The following is a 24,414-nucleotide window of genomic DNA, read 5'->3' as shown; positions in this document are numbered from 1 at the left end:
ATTTGTCAGCATCTAGATTAGTTACGACAACACCTTCGTCAAATTTGTAGACATTGGCGACTTTCTCATAAATCTTAAGACAATAAACAACAACAAAAAAAAAAAAAAATCAGTTAATTATAGTCTGTCTATAATGCCAATTTGTAGACATTGGCGAGTTTCTCATAAATCTTAAGACAATAAGCAACAAAAAAAATCAGTTAATTATAGTCTGTCTATAATGCAAGGCCTTCTTAAAATCAAAGATTCGCAAAGTCTGACTAAAACCTGAACTAGTAGTAGGGATCTAGAGATTCAACCTTGGAATTAATTCAATCTGATTTTAGAATATTTCACTATTAAATATTTTGAATAAAAATCTAAACTAAAACTGTGACAAGGAAATTTTAATTTTTTTCTCTATTTTTAATCTATAATTTTTATTTCTGATCATCTCATCAAAATTAATATTTAGATACATAATTATTATGTATTTACATATCTAACACAAAAAAGTTTATACTTATAAGCATAAAAATTAAATATTAAATATTACATAAAAAATATCACAACTAATAACTTTTTAAAAGTAAAATACATATTTTCATACATAAATTTATGACAACAAAATGTTACGAAAATGTATATATCAAACTTTAGACGCTACATATGTAAATACAAAGAAATTGTGTGTTTTATAAAATTAGAAAATTGAAAATTAATCAATATTAGACCCATATGGCTCTTCAAAAATCAAACAAGTTCACAAGTTAACTCTGTTTTTTGCGAAAGCAGCTTTGGACTTGAACAGAACTGGATTGGCTGAAGGACCAGTTTACAATTGAATCAACTAATCTAGCCTGATTTTTAAAACCATGAATAAAACTATAGGGCATTTACATGCAAATCACCCAATTCTTATGTATTTACGTATCTAACACCTAGCATGCAAATCACCCAATTCCTATGTATTTACATATCTAACACCTATACTTTGCTCTTTACATTTATGCCACCCAAATCTTTCATAGCGCACATAAAAAATACCACTATTTTAACTTTTAACAAGTCAATTACACCTTTTCATGCATAGCTAAGGTGGTATTGTATGTAAAAATTGAAATTTAAGTGTTAGATATGTAAACATATAAGAATTGAGTGGGTATGCATGTAAATCTTCCTGAAACTAAACAGGAAGCTGATATGTACTTACAGGAGCAAGCTCTTTACAATGACCGCACCTGCAATAAGTAAAAAAATTATTAAGACAAATAATTTGATATTTTTTATGTTCTTGAAATTTACTGATTTAGCCAACAATCCATGATAAATGCATAGATGGCGAGATAAATTAAACTAACCAAGGAGCATAGAACTCCACAAGAACATCTTTGGCTGAATCATGAACAACCTGATCAAAGTTCTCAGGTGTGAGTATGACGACACTTGAAGGAACAGTTGATATCTTTACATTAGTTCCTGAAGTCACACAATTATAAATATGAGCAGAAATGATAAAATAATTGCTTCCGACATTTATTTTAAAGGAAAATTTACATACATACCACTTAATTCTCATGTATTTACATATGTAACACATAAATTTTAATTTGTACATATATGCCACCTTATCTATGTATGAAAATGTGTATTTCACTTTTTAAAAGTAAAAGTGGTTATTTTTATGTTATATGAAAGAATTGGGTGGTATGAATGTAAAAATCTAATTTAGGTGCTAGGCATGAAATACATAACTGGGTGGTATGCATGTAAAGCCCTTATTTAAAAGTAAGGTAGATGAAATAGCTAATTTCTAGCACAAAGGAAAATTGAAGAACTGAGATGGGGCATCACTGGAGGAATAAGATGGGCTAATGCATTAAGTCTGACCACAAAGAAGATGAAATAAAGCAGGAACTGTAAACAGGTCTTAAACCAATTTAGTTGGCCATTTCTCACAATATTATGGGTGTAGGTGGAATAAAGGCCAAAGGCAGTTTCAAATCTGTTTTGCACAGATATTTTTTCTATAGGGCATTTACATAAATACCACCCAATTAGTATGTATTTACATATCTAACATCTAAATCTTACTTTTTTACATTTATACCACCCATATCTTTTATATTACATAAAAATACCAATATTTTCACTCTTAAAAAGTGAAAAAACACGGTTTCATGCATGGGTAAGGTGGCATGCATGAAAAAATTGAAGCTTAAGTGTTAGATAAGTAAAAACGTAGAAATTGAGTGCAGTGCTATTTATGTAAATCTTCCCCTTTTTCTCACAAGTAAATAAATTAAACACTTATGGTGCCAGAAAGATAAACTAAATCAATTTTAAAAAAAGTTAGGTTTTGAATAACTTGTCTCCGTCGAAATGTGAAATTTAGATAGGAATGGGATTCAAAACAAATAAAGAAAGCTCAACTTTACATCACGGAATGTCTGCTCAAGGTTCCGAATGAATAATGGCTAAAGAAAAGAGAAAAAGTTGTCTTCATTTATTGTATAATACTATAATACACAATCAACTTTCCATAAGTAGTTGGGCATAGTAATCTTCAGGTTTGGATCAAACCGCACCTATTAAAAGAAAATATCTGTAGATTGCTACCAGGTATTAAGGGTTATTTTGCTTTTATATTTGAATTTCCGCTCTTTACCATGAAAGATAGTTCTACATGAAAATATCTCTAGATTGCTACCAGGTATTAAGGGGTTATTTTGCTTTTATATTTAAATTTTCGCTCTTTACAATGAAAGATAGTTCTCCATGGAGACCTTCCCGGTCCAACCAAAAAGAAAAAGGAGAATATTTTTGCATGGAAGCCACAAAAAGGATATCAAGCAGTTCACGGAAGTCAATAACTAATTGTGTTCTAATGTGAAACAATAGCCTATTCCAATGGAAGTAATGTAAAACAAATCAACTCTAATTCCGTCCCAACAATTTGGATTTGGCTAAAAGATCCTCCTTCATCCAGCTTCATTATTAAATAATTTATTTGTTGTTAACTATATTTTTTATACATCTTTTTAGGAAATCATCATCATCATCATCATCATTATCCTAATAGATCCTCCTTCATCCAGCTTCACTATTAAATATTTTATTTGGTGTTAACCATATTTTTTTATACAACCTTCTAGGAAATCATCATCATCAACATTATCATTATCCTTATCCTAACTATTTGGGACAGGCGTTGTAAATCCTCTTTTTCCATTTGTTCCTAATGGGTGTTATTTGAGCAAATCATTTCGAGCTGCTCTACCCAATTTCCTTCCAAGTCCTTAGACAAATTTTATCAACTTATCTAATAACTCATGATCAACCCTTACTTTCAGCCACCTATTCTTCAATCTTTAATAAAAGTTACTCCAACGTTTCAGCTATAATCATTCTATAATTTACACTTTTGACACATAATATTCTAATTTTTGTCACAATCAACTTAAATATTAATATTTTTTTATAGCCCACATTAAGATTTATCACCGACCTAATTGTGATTTTATAGAATTGATTTTTTAAGCTTTCATGATATTCATAAAAACTGTTGAGGCATTTCTCCATTTAAAACATTTAACCTTAACTCCAAAAACTATATCATTATATCTCCATTTTATTCGTATAACAGATAAAAAATATTGAATCCTAAAGCACCTGCCACTTACATATTAACTTATTTTCTAATAATATTGAATGATAATCATTATCATGTCTGCTAAAATTATATACCATATGATCAATTTTTATTTTATTAATTTTGAGCCTTATGTTTTCTATCTATTTTCACAATTATTTTAAATTTTCACTTATTTGATGGGTGTTTTACCAATTTGAACTTTATCATTTGAAAAAAAAAAAACATCAGCAATAAGCTTTGCACATCATGTACAAATATCTCGATAACAATACAAAAAAAAATTGACATAATGTTGACCTCTGATGTAAGCCTAATTGACTAAAAAAGTTTTGCATCACCTACAACTACCGCTAGTCAGAGCTTCATCACACATCAATAAATATGAACAAATCTTTAATACACAGATACCTCAAAGTATGCACAATCAAATATCGTGCTAGTCAATTTTATGCCTTTTCAAGATCAAGAAATATTATATAAAAATCTTTCCTTTGTTATCTATCCTTTTTTGTTGATTATCTTAAAAAATAATCATTTTTATCATAGATAATTCTAGCAAGAAATCAAATTTATATTTCCGAATGGATATAATTTTCTAAACATGTTCCATTGCTCTCTCACATACCTTCATTGTATGACTCATAAATTTTATATATCTAGACTTAATACAACATTGAATATCATTTTTATTTCTAAATAAGTGCATTTACATACATAAAAACCAATTCCTATGTATTCACATATCTAACACCTAAAATTTACTTTTTATATTTATACCACCCAAATCTTTCATATCACATAAAAAATACACCTTTTCATGCATAGGTACGATGGTGCATATATAAAAATTGAAGTTTATGTGTTAGATATGTAAATACATAGGAATTGAGTGGTATGTATGTAAATCTTCCCTTTAAATATTAACACCAAAACATTTCATCTCCAATCATTTGGGATCTACTTAGAGTTCAAATTCTACTGAAAATTTTTCTTTACCAAATTTTTACAATAACTCACATATCTATCTCCATTCCACACTTTGCATCATTTTCAGAGCCAACCCCACTTTGTTTTTTTGGATAAATCTAAAGTATAATTAATTGTATATTTTATTATGTTCTTCAAAAATAATTTTTTCTATAATGTCTCATTAAATAGTTTCCCAAAGTAATAGTTTCATCGTTCTTTGATGTCTTCTTTTTAATTAAGATTTTATTATTTTTTACTTTTAACGTATTAACCTAGATCAAAATTCCTAGATCTCTTATCTTTTATTTTAGCTATCAACATATCATATTCATTAAATTGTATTATATAAATTAACAAAACTTATAGGTTTTACTTTATTCACAATTTGTTTTTTTGACGGCTTGCTATAGTCGATATAAGCCTCATTCACAACCAACTTTTGCCAACTTGAACTTATTTCTCTTGCTTCCTTTATACCTCCTCTATCATTAAGTTTTCTTAATACTGTACAACCAATTGTAAAGCTCTTATAAAACTTCTATACAATCCTTTTAATACAATTAATCATCTTATCACACACCAAGTATGCTTATTGTATCTTAAATTATGTGATGCTATAATAAGATCATTGATTCTATGAAGTCAATATAGCTTCTTATGTTATATTTTTTCATAGCTCATCCACTAGAGCCTATACGCAATTTAAATCATTTACAATACTTCTTTTAATACCTGGTAGAAAATCATCATCTCTTCCCAAAATTAATTTTTTTTAAACTATATTCCAATGCAATTTAAATAAGAGATCCTTCGATTTCTTGTTCTTGCTAGCAGTTTCTAGTAAATGAGTAATATTTATTCTTCTCTTTATCACAGTCGCAAGCAAATGTTATCTTCCCATCTAAAATTCCCAAAATTTATGTGACAAATCTAATCTTAAATTTAGAGCTTTTTAGCTCTTGCTTACTTATCGCCACAATGAGCTTAATTTGTATAATGTCATCTGAAGATGTCCTAGCTCACTCTTAATTTTCATCACAATTGGTTTAATTTATGGTGTCACTTAAGAGTGATGGCCTAACCCACACTTGGATACTTCTAACTATAATCAGGCCACATCGTGGAGTGTCTGTTTCAGTGAATGCCTTAACACAAATGAAATTCAAATTTGGATTTATGACGGGAGTATTATAATTGATTGTCAACCTAACATCAACACTCAATCTTCCTCAACCGAGCTGACGGCTACAATATTAAGAAAAAAATACCACAAAAAAATAACAGTTAATAATAATAATTTCAAAAATTAAATTATAATGATGAACATTTAAAATTCATGAACAATGAATGAATGGATTGCAATAATATTGGTTGGTCACATAAAAGGACTCGTCAATCAACAAAAGCAAAGTTGAAGGTCATATGGGGGTGTGAATTGAGGTGATTAAAACATGACTTGCAAAGATGCTCGTGGGTCGAGATTGTCAAGCCATAAACACAAGCTCATAAATTAAATCAGCTCAAGTTTGGATTTAATGAGGCTCGATTCGTTATCTCATGAGGTAACTTGATTAGAAACCCTAGATGACTAAATCCAATTTTCTCCCTGCTGCCAATTCAAATACCAGTTCGAAAGACAGCCACAAATTTCACAAACTTCTCCTTATAAAAATGTTGGACGTATCAGTGCATCCCCCAACATTGGTCCCATCGATGCCTTCTCCAGAGTTGGTCCATCAATGCCTTTTCTAACACTAGTCTCATCAATATTTTTTTTCCTAGTGACTACACACCGTGACTTTCTTACCAGCTGTCATAAGTGTATTAATTATCTTCTCAAACGAACTCCTTCATTATTTCTTTGCTCTTGCCACATGTCCCGTTGATGCCTGCTTTAGCAAACTCTTGAGGTGACTTCCCCAATGTCACTATTATCTTCTCCAATGGGCCCCAATCAATTCCATCTCCAATGGTCTACCATTAGTGGAACTTCATCACGTTTTTTTATCAAGCTCACAAGTTGCTCACAATTTATCCAGCAAGCTAAACTCAAACTCAAGCTTATCTTTGAGCTTGCCATTGAGTAGCAAGCTAAACTGAAGGTAGCCTTGGTTTGAGCTCCACTGGACTCATTTACACCTCTAAGGCCACTCAAGTGCCAAAACAATCTCTAGCTTAACCACAACAATAAAACCATTTACACCTATAGCCGATAAACAAGCTGAATTTAGTCATATAAGCAAATTAAATGTTCAAACCAAGCACAGGCTGGCAAGCTCCCATAAAGCACAAAAAAATAACATATAAAAAAATTGTTAAAATACAAAAAAAAATTACATACAATTAATGACCTGAAAGCAATTAAAGATAGGAATCAACAATAAATGACGAGCATTGACGATCATTGTAAACACTCCTCATTATGCTTAATATAATATTACTGCTGATTTATTGACATCAAAATATTATATGCCATTCTGAGATACTTACAAAAAAGCAACACAAAATCATAACAATGAATACTAAGAGACCAAAATTTGGCTATGCATACATAGAAAACAAGGGAGAAGTATTAAAAAATTTAAAGGACTTTTAAATCAATTTATATTTGAGCTTTTCCTTCTATCGGTCAATTTTAAACTTTCCAATAGATGCATGAAAACCACTTAATGTTTTTTATAAGCTTCTCTTTCATAGGTGTTATTTATTTATATCATCTAACATAGAATTCTTTACACTCTTTATAATTACCGTACATTGATCTTAATCTTCTCATTTCTAGTAAACTTAACTTATGTCAACTGCCATGCCTAGCCCAACACTAATATCAAAAGCACATATAAGGACTTTTCACTACATCATAATTTTCCTATAAGACCATAAGAGTATTCTCCCATCAAATAAAATCCAAGAGGAATCCATCATTTACTATTTATATCTTACAAAGATTCACATACATACCACTCATTCCTATTATCGCGACTAGGCCCGGAGCTTGAAATTAAACAAGGCGGGTACAGACAGTTGGACAGTATTAATCAAAATTTCCCTCACTTTTAATGATTTAAAAAAAAGATAAATGAAATAGCCACTAAACATTAAATTAAAGCAGTTATAAAATTACATTAGATCAGATTGTCTATGACTTCTATTAACATGCTTCTTCAATCGCTCATATTTTAACACTTAATTAAATCTAAAATGTTAGTTTAAAACAATAATAAGTTAATTATAACATATGAATACACATACTCCTAAACTACAATAACACAATGAAAAGAGAATAATATGTCAGTTTAATATAATCATTCAATAGAATTCTAAACATTCACTATGTTCTACTGTATCATTTAAATAATAAGTTTTTTTTACTCTATATACAATCGTTACAGGAGCACTGTCTAAAAATTTGTACCAGTTAATATACTTCGATATCAATATTTTTTTTCCATTACTTGCATGAGTATTTTAGCATTCCTCCGTTATTTCATAAAGAGGTGACTTCATCATAGTCATGCATGCACATGCAAACAATCAAAATAATAAATCTCATTCTTATTTCTTCCATAACATTCAACAAATAATATGATATCTCGAATTATGCATTTGATGAACATAAACAAATATCAATGGCATACAATTCAATATGATCAAACGAACTTAAAGAGCGGATGAATAATTTTGATTTTAGTCTTGCAGTATAAAGTCTATCTAAATAGTTAACAGAATAATAGATTTAGAAGAAACCAAATACTACTATAGTCTAAAAATACAAATACTTACATTACTTTCAAATGATTTTGGTTTGCTTTTAAGTTCTGAAATCTCTTATACAATAAAATACATATCTATTATAAAGTATTATTATTGGTAAATTAAATAAATGATTTTTCATTATTTATAAGTAAAATATTTAATTACAACATTCTATAAAATTTGATACTAATATATATCTATTTAAATCCACCACTTAATTTATGTAGTATTATTTAATTAAATTATCACTGCAAATTAATATTATTAGTTGACATGATTTAAGATTTAAACATCAAGGATAAATATTTTATCTTATAATCAAAATTTGACATTAATTTATTTAAAAGTAAAATAGCTCTTAATTTAAGTTTTACCAAAATAAATTCTTCGATTTGTTGACTCGGAAACACTTCTCCCTTATGCTAAAAAACAAGCCCAAAGTCCTTACTAGTCTTCCTAACCCCAAATTAATATTATCGTAGAATTAAGTGTTAATCAATATAAATTAGAAGCTTACTTGAAATTTAGCTCAATTCCTCTTATTGCAAGGTAAACAATTCCTTTAGGATCCTGTTTAACCCCTCATTTACTGTTGTTAATTCTTCCTTCTGACTTTACAATTTTGATAAACAAAACAAAATCCATATAAATTCTTTAAATGCAACAAGTAATATAATTAAAAATATAAATAGCATTAAACCCTAATTTACCCTTTTCTTCCACTATTTGTTTGATCGCTCTACTCGAATGTGAATCAAACCCGCATGCCACTTCTTCCCTTTTCCCATACAATGCGAGCCTTCTCTTCTCCATTTTCTTCTTCTTCGAACAAAACAAAGGCGCATGAAGCTTCTTCCTTTATGCGTCATAGTTGAGGCCATTTGGCTAGGGCACAGGCTCCCCTCTCTTACCCAAAGCTAGTACCCTTTCACACAGAACATTATGTAGAAGCCCCCTGCACATGCAAACGACCTCTTCCTTGCCCTAGATGCACACAACAACCACAATGCCTTCCATCGTGTGCCATAGAGCCACTCAACGTTTCTTCTTTCGATTGGTTAGGGCATGAGCTCTCCCAAGGTTCGAAACACTCTCCCCAACGCTCATTCCTTCTTTTTTTTGTCTCAAGTTGTTCTTGCTCTGTTTGAAATGAAAGGATACATTCCTTGACTCCAAAAGACGAACACACAGAGATGCGCCTATTCAATAATTATTACTTAATTTATTTATTTATAATGTTACTATTACTATTATTATTATTTCAATTATAACACTCATGTATTTACATATCTAACACCTAAACTTCAATATTTAGAAACATCCTTTACCCATACATGAGGAGTATTTCACTTTTAAAAGTAAAAATGGTGATATTTTTTATGTGATATGAAAGATTTGAGTGGTATAAATGTAAAAATTTAAGATTAGGTGTTAGATGTGTAAATACATGAGAATTGGGTGGTATTTATGTAAGTGCCCCTAAATCTAAATAGTATCCACATTCATTAATACATAATCTTCAAGAATCAAAGGGTCTATCTAGGATCTTTTTTTTTATTTTTTTATATTTTTATATTTTAAAAATAAGATTGTCTAGTGTATTTCTCATATTTTTATATATTATTTTGTTCTTAAAAACAATTTGATTTGTTTTCAATATGACAAATATTTTACTTCATATCAAAACATTGAAAAAAAAGTTATCTCAAATAGCCCCTAAACTATTAGTCAAAAATCATTCGACATCATTATTCCCATGTTCACTAAATTGGAAACGGTGCGTCAAAAATTTTGTTCTGCTAATCCTACAGCTCATAAATTCTAAATTACTTTCATTGTTCTAACTCTTTATTTGCTTTAAAACTTTTAGCAATAAAAACTTCCTCATCTACAGGTACCATATATAAGGAAACTTCCTACATTAATGGAATTTGAACCTTGGCATGACCTTACAATTGAATATTCTTTGATTACTCCACAATTATATTCCTTGAATATTCTTGGCTTTCAATGCTTGACCATAAATCCTTATTAAACCCAATATGCTCAAGTGTTAACACAACACTCTCATCACACTGTCTATTAAATTTATTTTAATTGTACTTGATTATTTGCCATATCAAAACAATTTAAATTACATGAAAATTAAGATGTTTTGACAATTCAACCAGCAATTTTATTAAAAAGAAGCCTTTATTTTTAGTTTATCCAAAAAAAAAAAAAAAACATGCTTCAAAATTGATCTAATTCTCCTCAACCTTTATACATCAACATCTCCAATAACAATTTCGTTGTATTACTTAAAACATAGTTCTCCTCTATAGTTATGGTCACTATGAGTATCCAAACTACTATGAAATGTAGGCTTTTCAATGCTTCAATTCAACTTATTCATCATTTTTTAACCTTCACGATTATTAAATTTGTTTACATTACTCTAATTACCTGTCCATACCTCAATAGATATTTTATTTGACCACAAAGCTTTCCATTTGCGTATCTGTTTAAAACAAAATTAGATTTGAGTTCTTATTAACCTAGAGCATGGGACATTTTTTTATTATTTTACTCTTTATTCGAAAATACCTTCATAAAGCTCTTATTAGTAGTCTCTCAATACATTCACGTCTGGCGTGGGCCGGCGACATTCTTTAAAGTAATCAAGTCACCATAGCACCGAAGATGAGCTCTTCAATTGATAACCCCAGTGTAAGCACTCAAGCAGAATAGACGACGCATCTCAAAGCATACCATTAGAGATTAAGAGTTAACCAATTGCAAGCATATCTTTGAACCCCTTATTCAACGGACCATTTGTTAAAACTCAGTTGATTACTCATAAAAAGGACAGTATTGGCCCAAAACAAAATACTATTTATCTTAAGACTTGATGCAAAATAGGTTGCCCTACTTCTCTCTCCCCACAATTTAGTTGCCAATTGGGATGTTAAAACAACAAATTTCACGAACAAACCACTTGACAATTTTTTATGCTCTACTTACTTTTCAAGTAAATAAGTCGAGTTTGAACAAGAATTTTCACCTCATTTACTGAACAAGTTGAACACCGCATGACACTTTTATCTCAAGACTGTAAAACTCATTGGCCATCCAAAACATATGCCATTTGCATACTGGAGGCTTCATGTTTCAGTGCTAGTTCGTTGTTTAAAATTATCAAGGATCATCATCAAGTCACTAAACGCAAGAAGTCTATCCCTGGAATCATTAACAAACTTGCAAATCATTGATTGAGAAGCAAAAATTTACTCATGAAAATAGAAAATATATGATACGAATCGGAGCCAATTTTTCTATAGAAATTTGGGCAAACAAAATTTTTTCTTTACTAACACGACAACACAACTAAAATACATAAAGATAAACACCTACAGTGAGAGAGGTAAGCGATCTCTCCCAACATCTACAATTCAAGAGGTAGGCTATCTCTCCCAATCCTTAACCTAAAATTCAAGACCACAATCTCATACACACCCTAACCTTATGCATAATAAGCCCTATTTTAAACCCATAATAATAAGTAATAAAATATTAAATTATTCTTAGGCGATAGCGTAATAATAATCCTTTTTGAAAGAAACACCTTATCCTCACGATATAAAAAAAAGAAAATAATTTTGAATCAAGTTGTTTGATTCCCATGTGGCATCCTTATCTAACAATCTTTTCCATTTAATCAGAAATTCATAGTGACCATCATGAGTTTGAAATGCTGCCTCGCGCACATCTTAGGCGCTGGCGTAACAATGTTCCTTTCTAAAAGAAACACCTTGTTCTGAAGGTGAAAAAAAATATTGTTGAATCAAGTCGTTTGAATCTCATGTGGCATCCTTATCTAACAATCAATTTCCATTTAATTAGAAATTCGTAGTGACCCTCATGAGTTTGAAATGTTGTATTGTGCACATCTTACAGGCGTACTTGAATCAATTGGTAGCCTAACTTAAGTCAATCTAGAAGAATACTGTTGCCCAAACAACTTGTCAAGTAGCTCATCAATCATGGATATAAAAATTTTGTTGGGTATTATTTCTTTATTCACTACTCGATAATCCACAAAGAAACATCAACTACCACCTTCTTAAATAGCAAGACTGGGCTAGAGATGGGATTTACATTGGGTTGTATGATCTTGGCCTCTAACATCTTTCGGATCGATATATCAATCTTAGTATTCTATATCTGGTGGTATGGGCACACACTGAGGGGAGAAACCCTCGATCTCAGAATTGTTACATGCTCGAGTCCTCTCCCAATTCCTTCCCCCAATCCCAGCAGCGTTCGTTCATTCCAACTGCCCGGATATCACACTAATTCTTCTAAGTACTGTTGCTCGAGTCCGCTCTCAATTCCTACGCTCGATCCAGCGGCTCCATATCCACCTAAAACAACTATTTTGTCGTGATGTCGCCTGAATCTTTCTGATTGTTGCTGCTCGCATCTGCTTCAAACACCGTCATTCGATCCCGCAGAAGGCAGATGCGGGTTTGCATGAAACTACACAATCTTCTTCATCATTTCTTCTAGGGTTGTAAATGTCCTCTCGAACTGCCTCATCATGGTTAAGAAACGCCCCTCCATAGCTAAGAAACACTTATCTATTTCAAATCTGATTTGGCTCACATGTTCCTTAATTTTTTTGGCTTCCATTAATCCCAAGAAAATTTTCGATCACAAAGGCATAAATCTTTTAGGCCACGATCCCTTCGCTGGCATCTCAGCTAGCTTGAATAGAAGCTGTATCATGACATTAGGTCACTGAAAGTCACAATCCAGTTGCTTGTGCCTAGATTGATCGGATTGAGCATTGTTTTGTACATTGCAAACCCTCTTACCGATTGCGACTGTATGTCGAATCGGCTTCAGTCATGCATCCCCCGTATGTAGCGATTCCAATGTTGCTTCCATGCTAGTTTGATTTACGACTGTTGAGTGAGGGTTACCATCAATCAGGATTGTATTACAATCCCTTCGCTTTCCAGCTAGCTCAGATCGCGATTTATATCAGTATGTTTAGTTTGAAGGCAACGCAACGTAGTTAGGGAGAACTCCTCAATGGTGAAGAAGAATTGTTGCTTTGATATCAATTTAATACGAGTCAGAGCCAATTTTTTCATAGAAATTAGGGCAAACAAAATACTTTTCTTCACTAACACAGAACAACATAACTCTAATACATCAAGATAAACACTTACAATTCGAGAGGCAGGCGATCTTTCCAAACCCCAGACTCAAGACAACAATCTCATATATACCCTATCCATAAGTATAATAAGCCCTATTCACACCTCGCAATAATAACTAATAAAAGATCAAATTATTCTTAGACATCGGTGTAATAACTGAGAGAGAGTTCTTAAAATAAAATGATTACTTATAACAAAAAAAAAATTGAGGTTTATAAACATGGCATTTGATATATTATCTTGCATTCTTCATGTGATAACTATAAAAAAATAATAAAGCTACTAAGTTGATAGAACACCCAATAAATAAATAAACGGTCTATTTCATTTATAGAATTAACAAAAAACAAAGCTTCCACCCAAAGTGTGAACTAAGATAGATTAACAATAAACCTGTGTCACCACACCTTCCCCCCCCCCAAACAAAAAACAAAGCTTCCACCCAAAGTGTGAACTAATCTATCTTTATATATAAGGGAAAATGAAGCAATAAAATTCTTCAAGAAGAAATTGACATCATATTTGCAAAATTATAACATCGTACTGCTCAAAAAAATTAAAAGTTTCTAATGCTTAGAGGTCTTTGTAAACAAAAATAGACTTAAACTAGGAATAACCCATGATTCAAGTTATTGAAACTAGCCTATCTCATATCCCATCTTATTTCAATAGTCCTCCACCAATATTAAACCTTTTGGGTGTAGCAAAACTACAGCTAAATCCATGGGTAGGATTTTTTGTTGGCATATGAAACTACAACAATGATTTATAGAATTGATTTTAAAATAATGAACATAATGTGTTCAAATGTTCATGATAATTAATCAGAGGGATAAACTCATTGAAATAAATATAGTTTCCTCAAATATTTCAGATTGAAAAACTATCAGATGAAATGAAATAACATTCCAAATACATAGATACCCACAAATGAGGTGACATGTAGACGAACTACGAAAATAGGTTGATAAGATCTTACAAATCCCGAATACATGGATATTATCCTCTTATGAGTTCTCGATTTTTCTTTAGTCCAAATTTAAACCTCACCTCATCTCATTCAATCCTCCTCAATGAACCCATATATGCATGGAGGCTGAATTTTGTCAACCATCATATCCTTCTTTGAAGCTTAAGTTGCATGATTAGAAGCCTTACAACTATTACCCTTTGCTTGTCCATTTAAAATCTCAAAAAATGATTAGGTGGAACACACGCATATCGTCAACAAATTTTGGATCAGTATGGTTTCTCAAAAGTTGTTTTCTCTTATTAAATTTAAAGAGTTAAAAGGGAATCAGCCTATCATTTAATAAATCATGCATAGGAAGACACAAAAACCATTCCAACTGAAAATAGTTGCTTTATTAGAAAATCCTGAGAACATATTTTTGTTCAGTGAGATCATCCTAATCAACATACTTATTTTCATATATTTTCATTGAGAAAAGATAAAATGCAAAATCCTTAAAATTACTAAAATGTTATATTCTCAAAACCACTTTCTAAATTCAATGTTACAAAATTGTGTACCTCCTTCATTGTTAACAAATTCAACAAGAGCTTCTGCTGTCCTTGGACCTTCATACCTTCAAATACAAAAAATGATGCTAGTTTTGAAACTTCCAAAAACAACAAGACGGATATGATAAGGAAAGGATTCAAAAATTTATCTAAGTTGAAATATGAAAGTAGTAGATATGTAAACAAAACACATGGCATAACACTGACTTTTTGGGCTCCAAAGAGCCTTTGGGAAACCATTGAAGGGTTGGGTAACCTTGAACTCCATATTTGCTGCACAAGCTTTTCTGGTCGTCACAGTCAACCTTGATTGACCAGAACATAAAAAGTAGTCAAAATAACTAATCAATCAGGATCAATATCAACAACTTTCTATCTAGGGACTAAGAAAATGAAATGCTGGCAGAAGAGCATCTACTCTCAAAAAAGATCAGTATCATAGAATTTACACTAAAGACATCAAAATCAAATAAAGTTAGAATAATTGACAGGCATTTAGATACCTAATAAGAAAAAGGAACATGTTAGAAATTCATATCCTTGCTAGAAGTTTTTTGTTACAATAAGAAAATGTATGTCATTTGTGATAGTAAAAAACAATACCAACCTTTGCAATCAACACAGATTTAGCTTTTTTAAAACTAGAACCAAGTTTCTCATACTCAGGAGCAAGCTTCTTACAGTGCCCACACCTGCAAAACATTGCAATGATTATGTGAAAAGTAAATAATCAGCAGGAGAAAATTGAAGAAAGAAATCCAAGAATTTTCCTGTGCCATATCTACATATTACAATGAGCTTCAAGCGTTAGCTACGAATACAAGGAGCGAGCAATTGGCATTACTTTAAGAATATCATAACACACAAAAATAGAAGACATACTTTTGTATTTAGGTTTAAAAATCCACCGTCCAAAGAAAAAATTGCAGTACAACTACAACATATCAGATGAAAAAGAAGCAACTATTTCTTCATAATGATGTTGTTGATATTCCAAAACACAAAAATCAAGTACACACTGTCAATATGTTATTCCAGTGCAAATTCTTGTAAGATATTTGATCTTATCATACTTAACTGCCCCATTAGTCATCTTACAAGAAGAAATTTTGCTTCCAGTATCCTTTCTAACAAATGTTAGTACCCTCATTTCAAACCCTTCACATATCAAATGCAATCCAACCTAGAGCCAAGAATTTCACTTTTAAGAAAAAAAATCACTAAAAAAAAGAAACTAATTTTGGCTATGATAAAAATATTAAGAAGTCTGGTTTTGCTCGAATAAGCAAGATTAAAAAAAGACTGGTCTTGCTCAATTGAGATTAGATCAAGCCACCCTATAACTAAGAATAAATCAGGTCAAGATAGAGCCATGAAACATCAAGCGGATCTTAAGCAGAGAACAGATCAACTAAATATAACATCGGATTGCTCACAGCACAAATCCAAACTACAATAACCACAGTGGAAAAGAAAACAGGTTACCACCCAAGTATACAATAAATTATTTGAAATTAGTCAGAAAGCTTTCATCAAGCTGCCATAATTATATATTAATTACTTAGCCAAGCTCAATTCAAGATTAACGCATGCGGAATCCTAAATGGTTAAGTTTCTCCAACGCCACCAAAAAAAATTATTGAGGCTCCCCTAAATACTGACAGATCCATGTCATAAGAACTCTCTCATGCCAATGATAAATCCAGCATCATCAGTAAAGAACTAAATTAAACTGCCGGCAAACATCCTAGTATCTACCAGATCGAATACAAGTTACGTCAGCCCATAAACACAGAGGCACAAACTATGTAATCGATGCGTAGGAGAAGATAAAAAAGAACGAACCATGGAGCGTAGAACTCCACGAGGGCGCCGCGATCCTTGCCCACCTCGGTCTCGAAGTTGACCTCCGTTAGAACGACAACGTCATCATCGGCGACGGAAGCAGCAGCGAAGAAAGCCAGGGTTAGCGCTGCCAGCCAGATCCGAGATCCGCCCATCTCTCTCCGATATTTTTTTCACCACTTCTCAAAGTCTTCGTTCGGTAAAGAATTTCTCTTTCAACCCTTTGATTAAGATAAGTCGATAAACAGAGGAGTAAGAACTATTTATAGAATGAAAGGAAAGAACGAAGTCGCATTTTTTTTATTTTTTTATTTTTAGAAAATATAGTTAATAGTGTTATGATTTATATTTTTTTTAAAATATAAAATATATTCGATAGCTTGTTTTTTATTTTTTTTAAAAAAGATTTTTTTTATAGAACGATTGAGTTCATGTGTACTCTAATATTTATTATCGCAACAATTAGTAAGAAGCATTAACTCTGGGTGAGCGGGGCGGCATTTGGAGTTGGCGGGGACCGGCGACAGCTTTTAGCAGATGTCGACCGGCAGTTGGGACGGCGAACCTCGGGCAGTAACGGGTGGCGGCGTCGTGCTAGCGGCAGCGGGCAACAAGAGGTGGCCGACAGTGAGCAATGGAGTCGCGGTGGGAAGCGAAGCCTCACACAGATAATGCTCTGAAAGACATGTTTTTAAAATAACAAAATACAATTTTTGTGTTTTTTATGTTTTAAAATAAGGTTTACGTGTTTTGAAAATAAATTTTAAAAAATGAATAAATAAACTTTATTTTTTTATTTGTTTTCTATTTTTTGTTTTCTAAAATAAAAAGTAGAAAATATAAATTGATTCCAAACATGACCCTAATTATTATAACTACTAATTTGGTGTAATATTTAAAATTTTAAATTTGGCCTTTAAATAAAAATTATTTTCATGAATAATAATTTAAATGGGATTTACCTAAACACCACACAATTCTTATATATTTACATATCTAATATTTGAACTTTTATTATTTACTTTCATTCAAGACACAATGCTTAGATTTAACCAAATGATAAATAAAACCATATATAGTCCTTTTTTTTTTAAATTTATTTTTTGGCATTAAACAATCAAATGAGTAAACTCCAACTTAAAAACCATGAATTCAAATCATAGAAATAACCTTCTATGAAAGGGCCACACAATTGTATAGTTCAACTCCATACAAAATGAGATTGCATTTACAATATATTTACAAAAAAAAACTCAAAATTTTCTTAGAAAATAATTCATTCAACTATAATATAAATGTTTATCAACCTTACTTCAATTGCAAAGTTTATGAAGATTTGATGCAAGAATGAAGATTGAGCCACTCCAAAATGCATTTTATGAAGTTTTTAATAGAGTAATATTTTGAACAATATTGAGAATAGAGAAAGGAAGTAGCTCGACTGAACACACACAAAATCTAGATTTCAATAATGAATATTTCAACATCTAAAGATTGAAATTTTAGAATTTCAATTGATTTCAGCATACAATTTTTTCATAAGAATTTCAATTGACGTGAACTAACATGTTAATTATTCTCTTTTGAAAAGTTGTGTTCATCAAGTTCGATAAGTGTTTACACCAAGCGAGTACGGGCTTCGCTAGAACATTTTTAATCCTGAGGGTTGGGCTCTAATTAGATGAGGGCATAAATGAGTAAATAGAGCCCCATACATGCTTAGTTCAATTAGACGTGATATTTCAATTATAGTGTAAAGTGGTCTTACTAATAATGGAATTTATCAAGGTAACCGGCAACAGCAGTGACAAAATTAGTGAGCTTCAATGTTAATGATAATGGCATGGACTATCTTTATAATTGCTTGCATACATTGATGGTGCCATCAACCTTATCGGAGATGACAACATAGGTCGACATTATGTTTTACTCTTAGTGGGGAATATAAAGTTGGTGAATATTAATATATTTTGATGATAGTGATTGAGAGACTATAGTTTGATTAAAAAAACGATTACACTTAGAAGTGTCAAAAAATGACCCAACATGTCAGCTCGACCTAAACTTAACTCGAAAATTTGAGTTTGAGTTGAACTTAATGATTTTTGGGTGCTGTTCGGGCTAAGAATCCTAGCTAGTTTAATTATTTGGGCCGAGTAGTGGGCTGAACTCAACTTTTGATTGATTCTCTAACTCAAAATTACCCACTAACCAGAAAACGACCCGATATCGACTCATTAATTCAAAATTGGCCTGAATTTGACACGAAATAGACCTAAATAGTTGTTATAACTTATTTTAAATAGGTTATACTGGTCGAGTTCATGTTGAAATTTTTTAACAATTTATTATTTGGGTCGAGCTTGGGCAGAGCAATTTCAAGTTGGGTCAATTTTGGGTCAAACCAAAACCCAACCATAAATCTGATTCAACATCCCTAATTAGATGACTATAATTAGACAATGATGGTCGATAGATCATGGTTGAACACTTGTTGGGAGCCAGTATGTATGATGATGGTTAAGAGATCACAATCATGTAATGATGGTCATGAAATCATAAGGGTAATGGTGGTTGGAAAATCATAACTCGAACAAAAGATTACAATCGAGTAATAATATTTGGAAGACCATAATATTGTGATTATGGCCATAAAAGATATAATCAATCAATGGTGATTAGGAAGCCATACTAGGATTACAGTGGTTTGAAAGCTATGATTAAGTGATGGTGCTTAATAATTGTGAATAATTGATAATAGTTGGGAGATGAAGATGACATGATCTTTAAGTGGTGATAATCAAGTGACCATAAATGAGAATTAATGGTAAAAAACTATATGCAGACATTGATTGGGCAATCATATATTGAAGATATTAATTGGGTGGCCATAATTGGGTTTTTATAGTCAAGACTTGAAAATTTGACGATGAAGTTTGAGTGGTCATAATTTGATGATGACAAAAAATTGATAACAATCATATTATAATAGTAGAGTGGTGACAATTAGTTGATAGTGGTTTGATGATGTTAGTCAGACGGTGATAGTGGTCCAGACAATTGTGATGAGGCAATTGAGAGGTTTCTTATTGATAGTTGGGCCATCATTACATGACAACTATTAATATTGTAAATGTACTCAGATTTGATAGGAGACCTACTATGGATATTAGAAGTGTTTTGAAGAATCTTAAAGCTTTGCAAGGAGACCTACTATGAATATTAGAAGTGTTTTGAAGAATCTTAAAGCTTTGCACAACAACCATTGTTAAATCCTCTCAATTACATAAGATTTTATAAATGAAAAAAACATGCATGCTCAATCATAAATGCTATGAGAAATAATAGTACAAAAACATAATGATTTGATTACATGAAATATGTATAACAAATAATAAAAGTAGTAAACAATAACAAACTATAACCAACACACATTTCATGTAATTTTTCGCATAGTCATATGAATATCCTTGCTTATTCGCACTCATTAATTGTTGTCTAAGATATGTTACTTATATTTGCATAGATTTTAACTTAATTCATTTTATTGGATCATGACCCAACCCGCTGGCTACACAACTACTAATAAGTATTAATTATCTTCCAACACATCAATTATCAATAGCCCCCATGATTCCAAAAGGTTTGTTTCAATCTCAATATCAAAAGTCAAGAATTCTATTAATTTCTCTGTTATCTTTATATGTACAGCTCTTTAGCATAATAATATACATATCTTTTTTGTGATATTCTTTCGATCATTTTACCTATTAAAATTTAGTTCTCATATGCATCTACTATTTATATGAGTGTAACTTTAGGCAGATCATAAATATGTCTAATAATGTTGTATAAATAGTAAAATCAATAATGACTACTCAAGTTTGCTTTTCTATAACATATGTATGTATTCAATAATATGTCAAAATTTTTAAATATAGTTGTATATCAATGTATCACATAATAATCTTATAACAATATATTCTCCCTAATTTAACATATAATTTTCTCACCAAGATTTATAGGGTTGCCTTATAACCAATTTCCTCAAGTTTGCCTTGAGCTCTCCATCTTTCTTCCCATATATTCTTAGAAAATTTAATTTACATGTTAATTATTGTTTTTCCTCATTATTTTTAACACTCAGAGTCATTAGCTTATCTATTTATATGTGTCGACCTCATTTTTGGTTGAGGTCTAGTTTTTCCTCTTTAGTAGCTTAGGGTCTAGTCATAGGATTTTCTTGTTGACTATTCTTAAAAGACTAGAAAATGAACCTTCACCATTAAAAATTTCAAATTCTTCTCTGCTTAACTTGAAGTTCCACATATTGGTCATAACCTTTAGTACTTAGTAGGTAGGGTCAATATGGGGGAACTCAAGGGGAGTCTCCCATAGGATGGTCAGACCTTAGGACTAACCTTGGGTGGTCTGGTGAGAGTTGAAATGTCTTGCACACACTAAACTTTCTTGCATACCCCAAACTCTAAGACCGCTTGATTTGGTCCCATGATTTCTTTTGGAAAGCTCATATGAATGAACCTATACCCCTAATCTTTAGCTAAGAGGGTTAGAACTAGCATATTAAGCATCCAAAATGAATCCTTATATGGCTCCTACTGGTTTGGCATGACTTCACGACTTACTTGCCCATTCTAGCCCAAAATCACAAAATGACCAAAATACCCCTACAACATTGATATCAATAGGACTATTTGAATTCAATTTTATTGATTGAATAACATAATCATCATATTTTATGTTTTGTTTCAATCACTAAGTGCCTGTTTTATTATGGATTATTTTGTAATTATTTCATTTTCCTGGCTATTAGTTTTTTTTTTAAAGATAATTTGTTTAAAAATGAACTTTACTGAATGTACTCATAAACAGGAGACAATACAACACCCAGCAATGAATTTGTTTTAAAAACTGCAATATTAACCAGTGAATTTATCATTGATCAGAGAACAAATAATAAGAAAATAATATCACAGGACAAGTGACACAATTATCCTAAAAATCCCTCTCTTAATCCTGCTAATACTAATCCAGAACAGAGAATAAGAAGATAATATCACATTTCATCCATAAAGGACAACTAATAACACCATCATCCTTAAAATCACTCTTTTAATCCTGCCAATACTGTTCCAGAACAGAGAATCTAAGTGCCTAGATCCTGACCTCCCCCTTCCAAAACAGAGAATCTAAGTGCCTAGATCCTGACCTCCCCCTCCCCCCTTACAGTCTCTTAAGACTCTTCTTCCTGGCATCCATCTTCTTCTTATCAGCCTGGACTTTCACCATTGCCGCTGCTGCTTCCTTCTTCTGAGCTACTGGAGCTTCCACAGGCTTTGCTGCCGGAGCAGGAGGAATCACATTTTGGTCCTGGGAAGCCATTCCTAATATCTTGGAGGGTAAGGGAGCATTATTAAGAGGTGTGGGCGGAAATGATGCTTTATCACCATGAACTGTATTTGTTTGATCCACATTCAGAGCACTAGTAGATTCACAAATTGCTCCTGTCTTTGGTTTTGGTTTCGCCTTAAGAGCATGAATGCCAGTGTATAATCTGTAACTCGAAAATATTAGTTGTTTTTTACCTCTGTTCTTAAAAATTCAGAAGTAATCATGAATAATATACCTGGCAAGCCTAGCATATTCATCGTAGTCTTCAAGCAGCATCTTACCAGCCTGTTCGTTCAGCGCAGATTCAGGGAATGGCTCTATTAACAAGCATCTGATTACCTGTCATCAACCATTTTCAGGTCATAATATATTTAAAAAACGTTTTGTTTTACTTGCACGTAGAAGCCAGCCTTTAAAGTGAGAAAATTTCATACAGAGCACGTATGCAACTTTGCTTGCAGACTTCCAATAATATGCCGCCACGTGGAGCTTATTGCGAGGTTATTGAGGTGAAACCGCAAAAATTATTGAGGGGTTATTGGGGTGTTATTATGAGGTTATTTTATTGCGGGGGTTATGCAAGGGGGGGGGGGGGGGGGGGGTGGGATGTTATTATGAGATTATTGCAGAGGTTTATTGATAGGTTATTGAGAAGTTATTGCGTCGTTATCAGAATTAATGCTTCAGAGTGTAATAACGAAAGTTATTGGGAGGTTATTGAGAAGTTATTGCGACGTTATTAAAATTAATGCTTCAATAACTCCCCAATTACTCTCCCGATAACCTCCACGTTTCCTCCACTTCAACAATCTCCGCAGGAGATGGGCTCGATACAGCACAAATGGCGGCATATTACCTAAGTACGCACGCAGTGCTGCATACGTGCTCCGTATGTAATAATTTATCCTTTAAAGTAGAATGATCTTACAGTGAAAACATGGCGTAATCCAAGGCTTGGATTCCAATCCTTCTTCAGCGTGTTGACACAAATCTCACCATTTGTTGCAATATTTGGATGGAATATTTTTGTTATGAAGTAGCCTGTGAAGAAAAGAGTAGAGAATTAAGGGTGAAGTGCATGGAAATTCAGCAGAACAATTCATTCATTCAGATGATTAAACCTTTGGGAGGGGATTGAGGGAAGTCATTAGACAATAGCAGCTTCATGCGGAATATCCCATTCTCATATGGAGTTCCAGCTGCAACATTCAAAATGTTACAGTAAGGACTTGTATCATGCCGCTCCGCTTAATATAAAAAGCAAAATCATCAATTAATTTAATGTTTCACCAACCAGGACCCTTTATATCAGCAAATATGGTAGAGAAATCATCATCATTCACAACGACAGTAATGCCTTCAGGCGGAGAATCATTGAGATTCTTTAGTTCCTTGGAAAGTTGTTTGATGACGTTAGGTTGAAAGCTTTTGTTGGCTGCCTGAACAGAAAGAACAATACATATACTCGGGGAAAATTCTTTTTGCAAATTCTAGAAATTTGTTTTGTTAATATATAATGGAAACTGCTAGCACAACGTAGGCAGCTTTTAGCCCCATTAAAAAAATGGGCTTCTATATAAAGCTTGGCAACAATCAGTACCAAGAAGAAATAAGTATTATTTACCATGGAACTCCAGAAAAAAAGATCAAAATCAAAATTTTCTCCAACAGAAATATTAAAATTGGTTGATAGTCTATTTCCGGTGCAAATCTTCGATCAAAATCAAAATTTTCTCCAGCAGAAATATTAAATTGGTTGATAGTCTATTTCCGGTGCAAATCTTCACTAAAGATGACAATCACCTGCATAAAATAGAAGAAGAAATCGTTAAATGGATACAAATATAAAATCAAAAAGTACTACAACTTACAAAGCATCACGCTTGAAGTTAAATAAATAAATGAAATAAGAAAGCTTTAAAAAAAAAAACTAGAAAGTTTAGGAATCTAAAATACGATAAAGATTAGTTAAGATTTCTCAAAATTAAAGCAACAGATCATTCAGCCATTTTATGCGAACAAGAACAGCCACGCAGAATAGGAAAACACTCAAACCTTGTGGCAAAC

At 32.0% G+C, this 24,414-nt stretch overlaps 2 protein-coding genes across 4 annotated transcripts in view; both read right to left on the bottom strand.

The window, feature by feature from the left end:
- LOC110031111 (protein disulfide isomerase-like 2-2) overlaps positions 1 to 17,168 on the bottom strand; it is a 19,580-nt gene extending 2,412 nt beyond the window's left edge. Inside the window, exons 1-7 of the mRNA XM_020734160.1 lie at positions 16,936 to 17,168; positions 15,698 to 15,782; positions 15,298 to 15,395; positions 15,100 to 15,155; positions 1,341 to 1,458; positions 1,193 to 1,220; positions 1 to 73 (exon numbers count right to left, since the gene is read on the bottom strand). The exon at positions 1 to 73 is cut by the window's left edge and continues 15 nt beyond it. Of these exons, the coding sequence (XP_020589819.1) occupies positions 1 to 73; positions 1,193 to 1,220; positions 1,341 to 1,458; positions 15,100 to 15,155; positions 15,298 to 15,395; positions 15,698 to 15,782; positions 16,936 to 17,090 (613 nt within the window). The 5' untranslated portion in view covers positions 17,091 to 17,168. The remainder of the gene's footprint in view (positions 74 to 1,192; positions 1,221 to 1,340; positions 1,459 to 15,099; positions 15,156 to 15,297; positions 15,396 to 15,697; positions 15,783 to 16,935) is intronic.
- A 4,701-nt stretch (positions 17,169 to 21,869) lies between these two features.
- LOC110031107 (ubiquitin-conjugating enzyme E2 22) lies at positions 21,870 to 24,144 on the bottom strand. 3 transcript variants are annotated; one of them, XM_020734152.1, is made up of 7 exons: positions 24,063 to 24,144; positions 23,972 to 23,989; positions 23,642 to 23,786; positions 23,469 to 23,546; positions 23,276 to 23,388; positions 22,583 to 22,686; positions 21,870 to 22,510 (listed from the first exon to the last, which is right to left on the bottom strand). In XM_020734152.1, exons 2-7 carry the CDS (start codon positions 23,972 to 23,974, stop codon positions 22,180 to 22,182), a joined length of 774 nt encoding a protein of 257 aa, XP_020589811.1. In that variant the 5' UTR covers positions 23,975 to 23,989; positions 24,063 to 24,144; the 3' UTR covers positions 21,870 to 22,179. The 3 variants fall into 3 exon arrangements, with proteins under 3 accessions (XP_020589811.1, XP_020589812.1, XP_020589813.1); XM_020734153.1 differs by having other exon boundaries at positions 23,972 to 24,032; positions 24,103 to 24,131; XM_020734154.1 differs by lacking the exon at positions 24,063 to 24,144 and having other exon boundaries at positions 23,972 to 24,056.
- Between the last annotated feature and the right edge of the window lie 270 nt (positions 24,145 to 24,414).

The sequence above is a fragment of the Phalaenopsis equestris genome, unplaced genomic scaffold, assembly GCF_001263595.1.
Source record: "Phalaenopsis equestris unplaced genomic scaffold, ASM126359v1 Scaffold000768, whole genome shotgun sequence".
NCBI classification, from domain to species: domain Eukaryota; kingdom Viridiplantae; phylum Streptophyta; class Magnoliopsida; order Asparagales; family Orchidaceae; genus Phalaenopsis; species Phalaenopsis equestris.
Note: the sequence above shows the minus strand (reverse complement) of the source record. Positions and strands in the feature narration are given on the sequence as shown.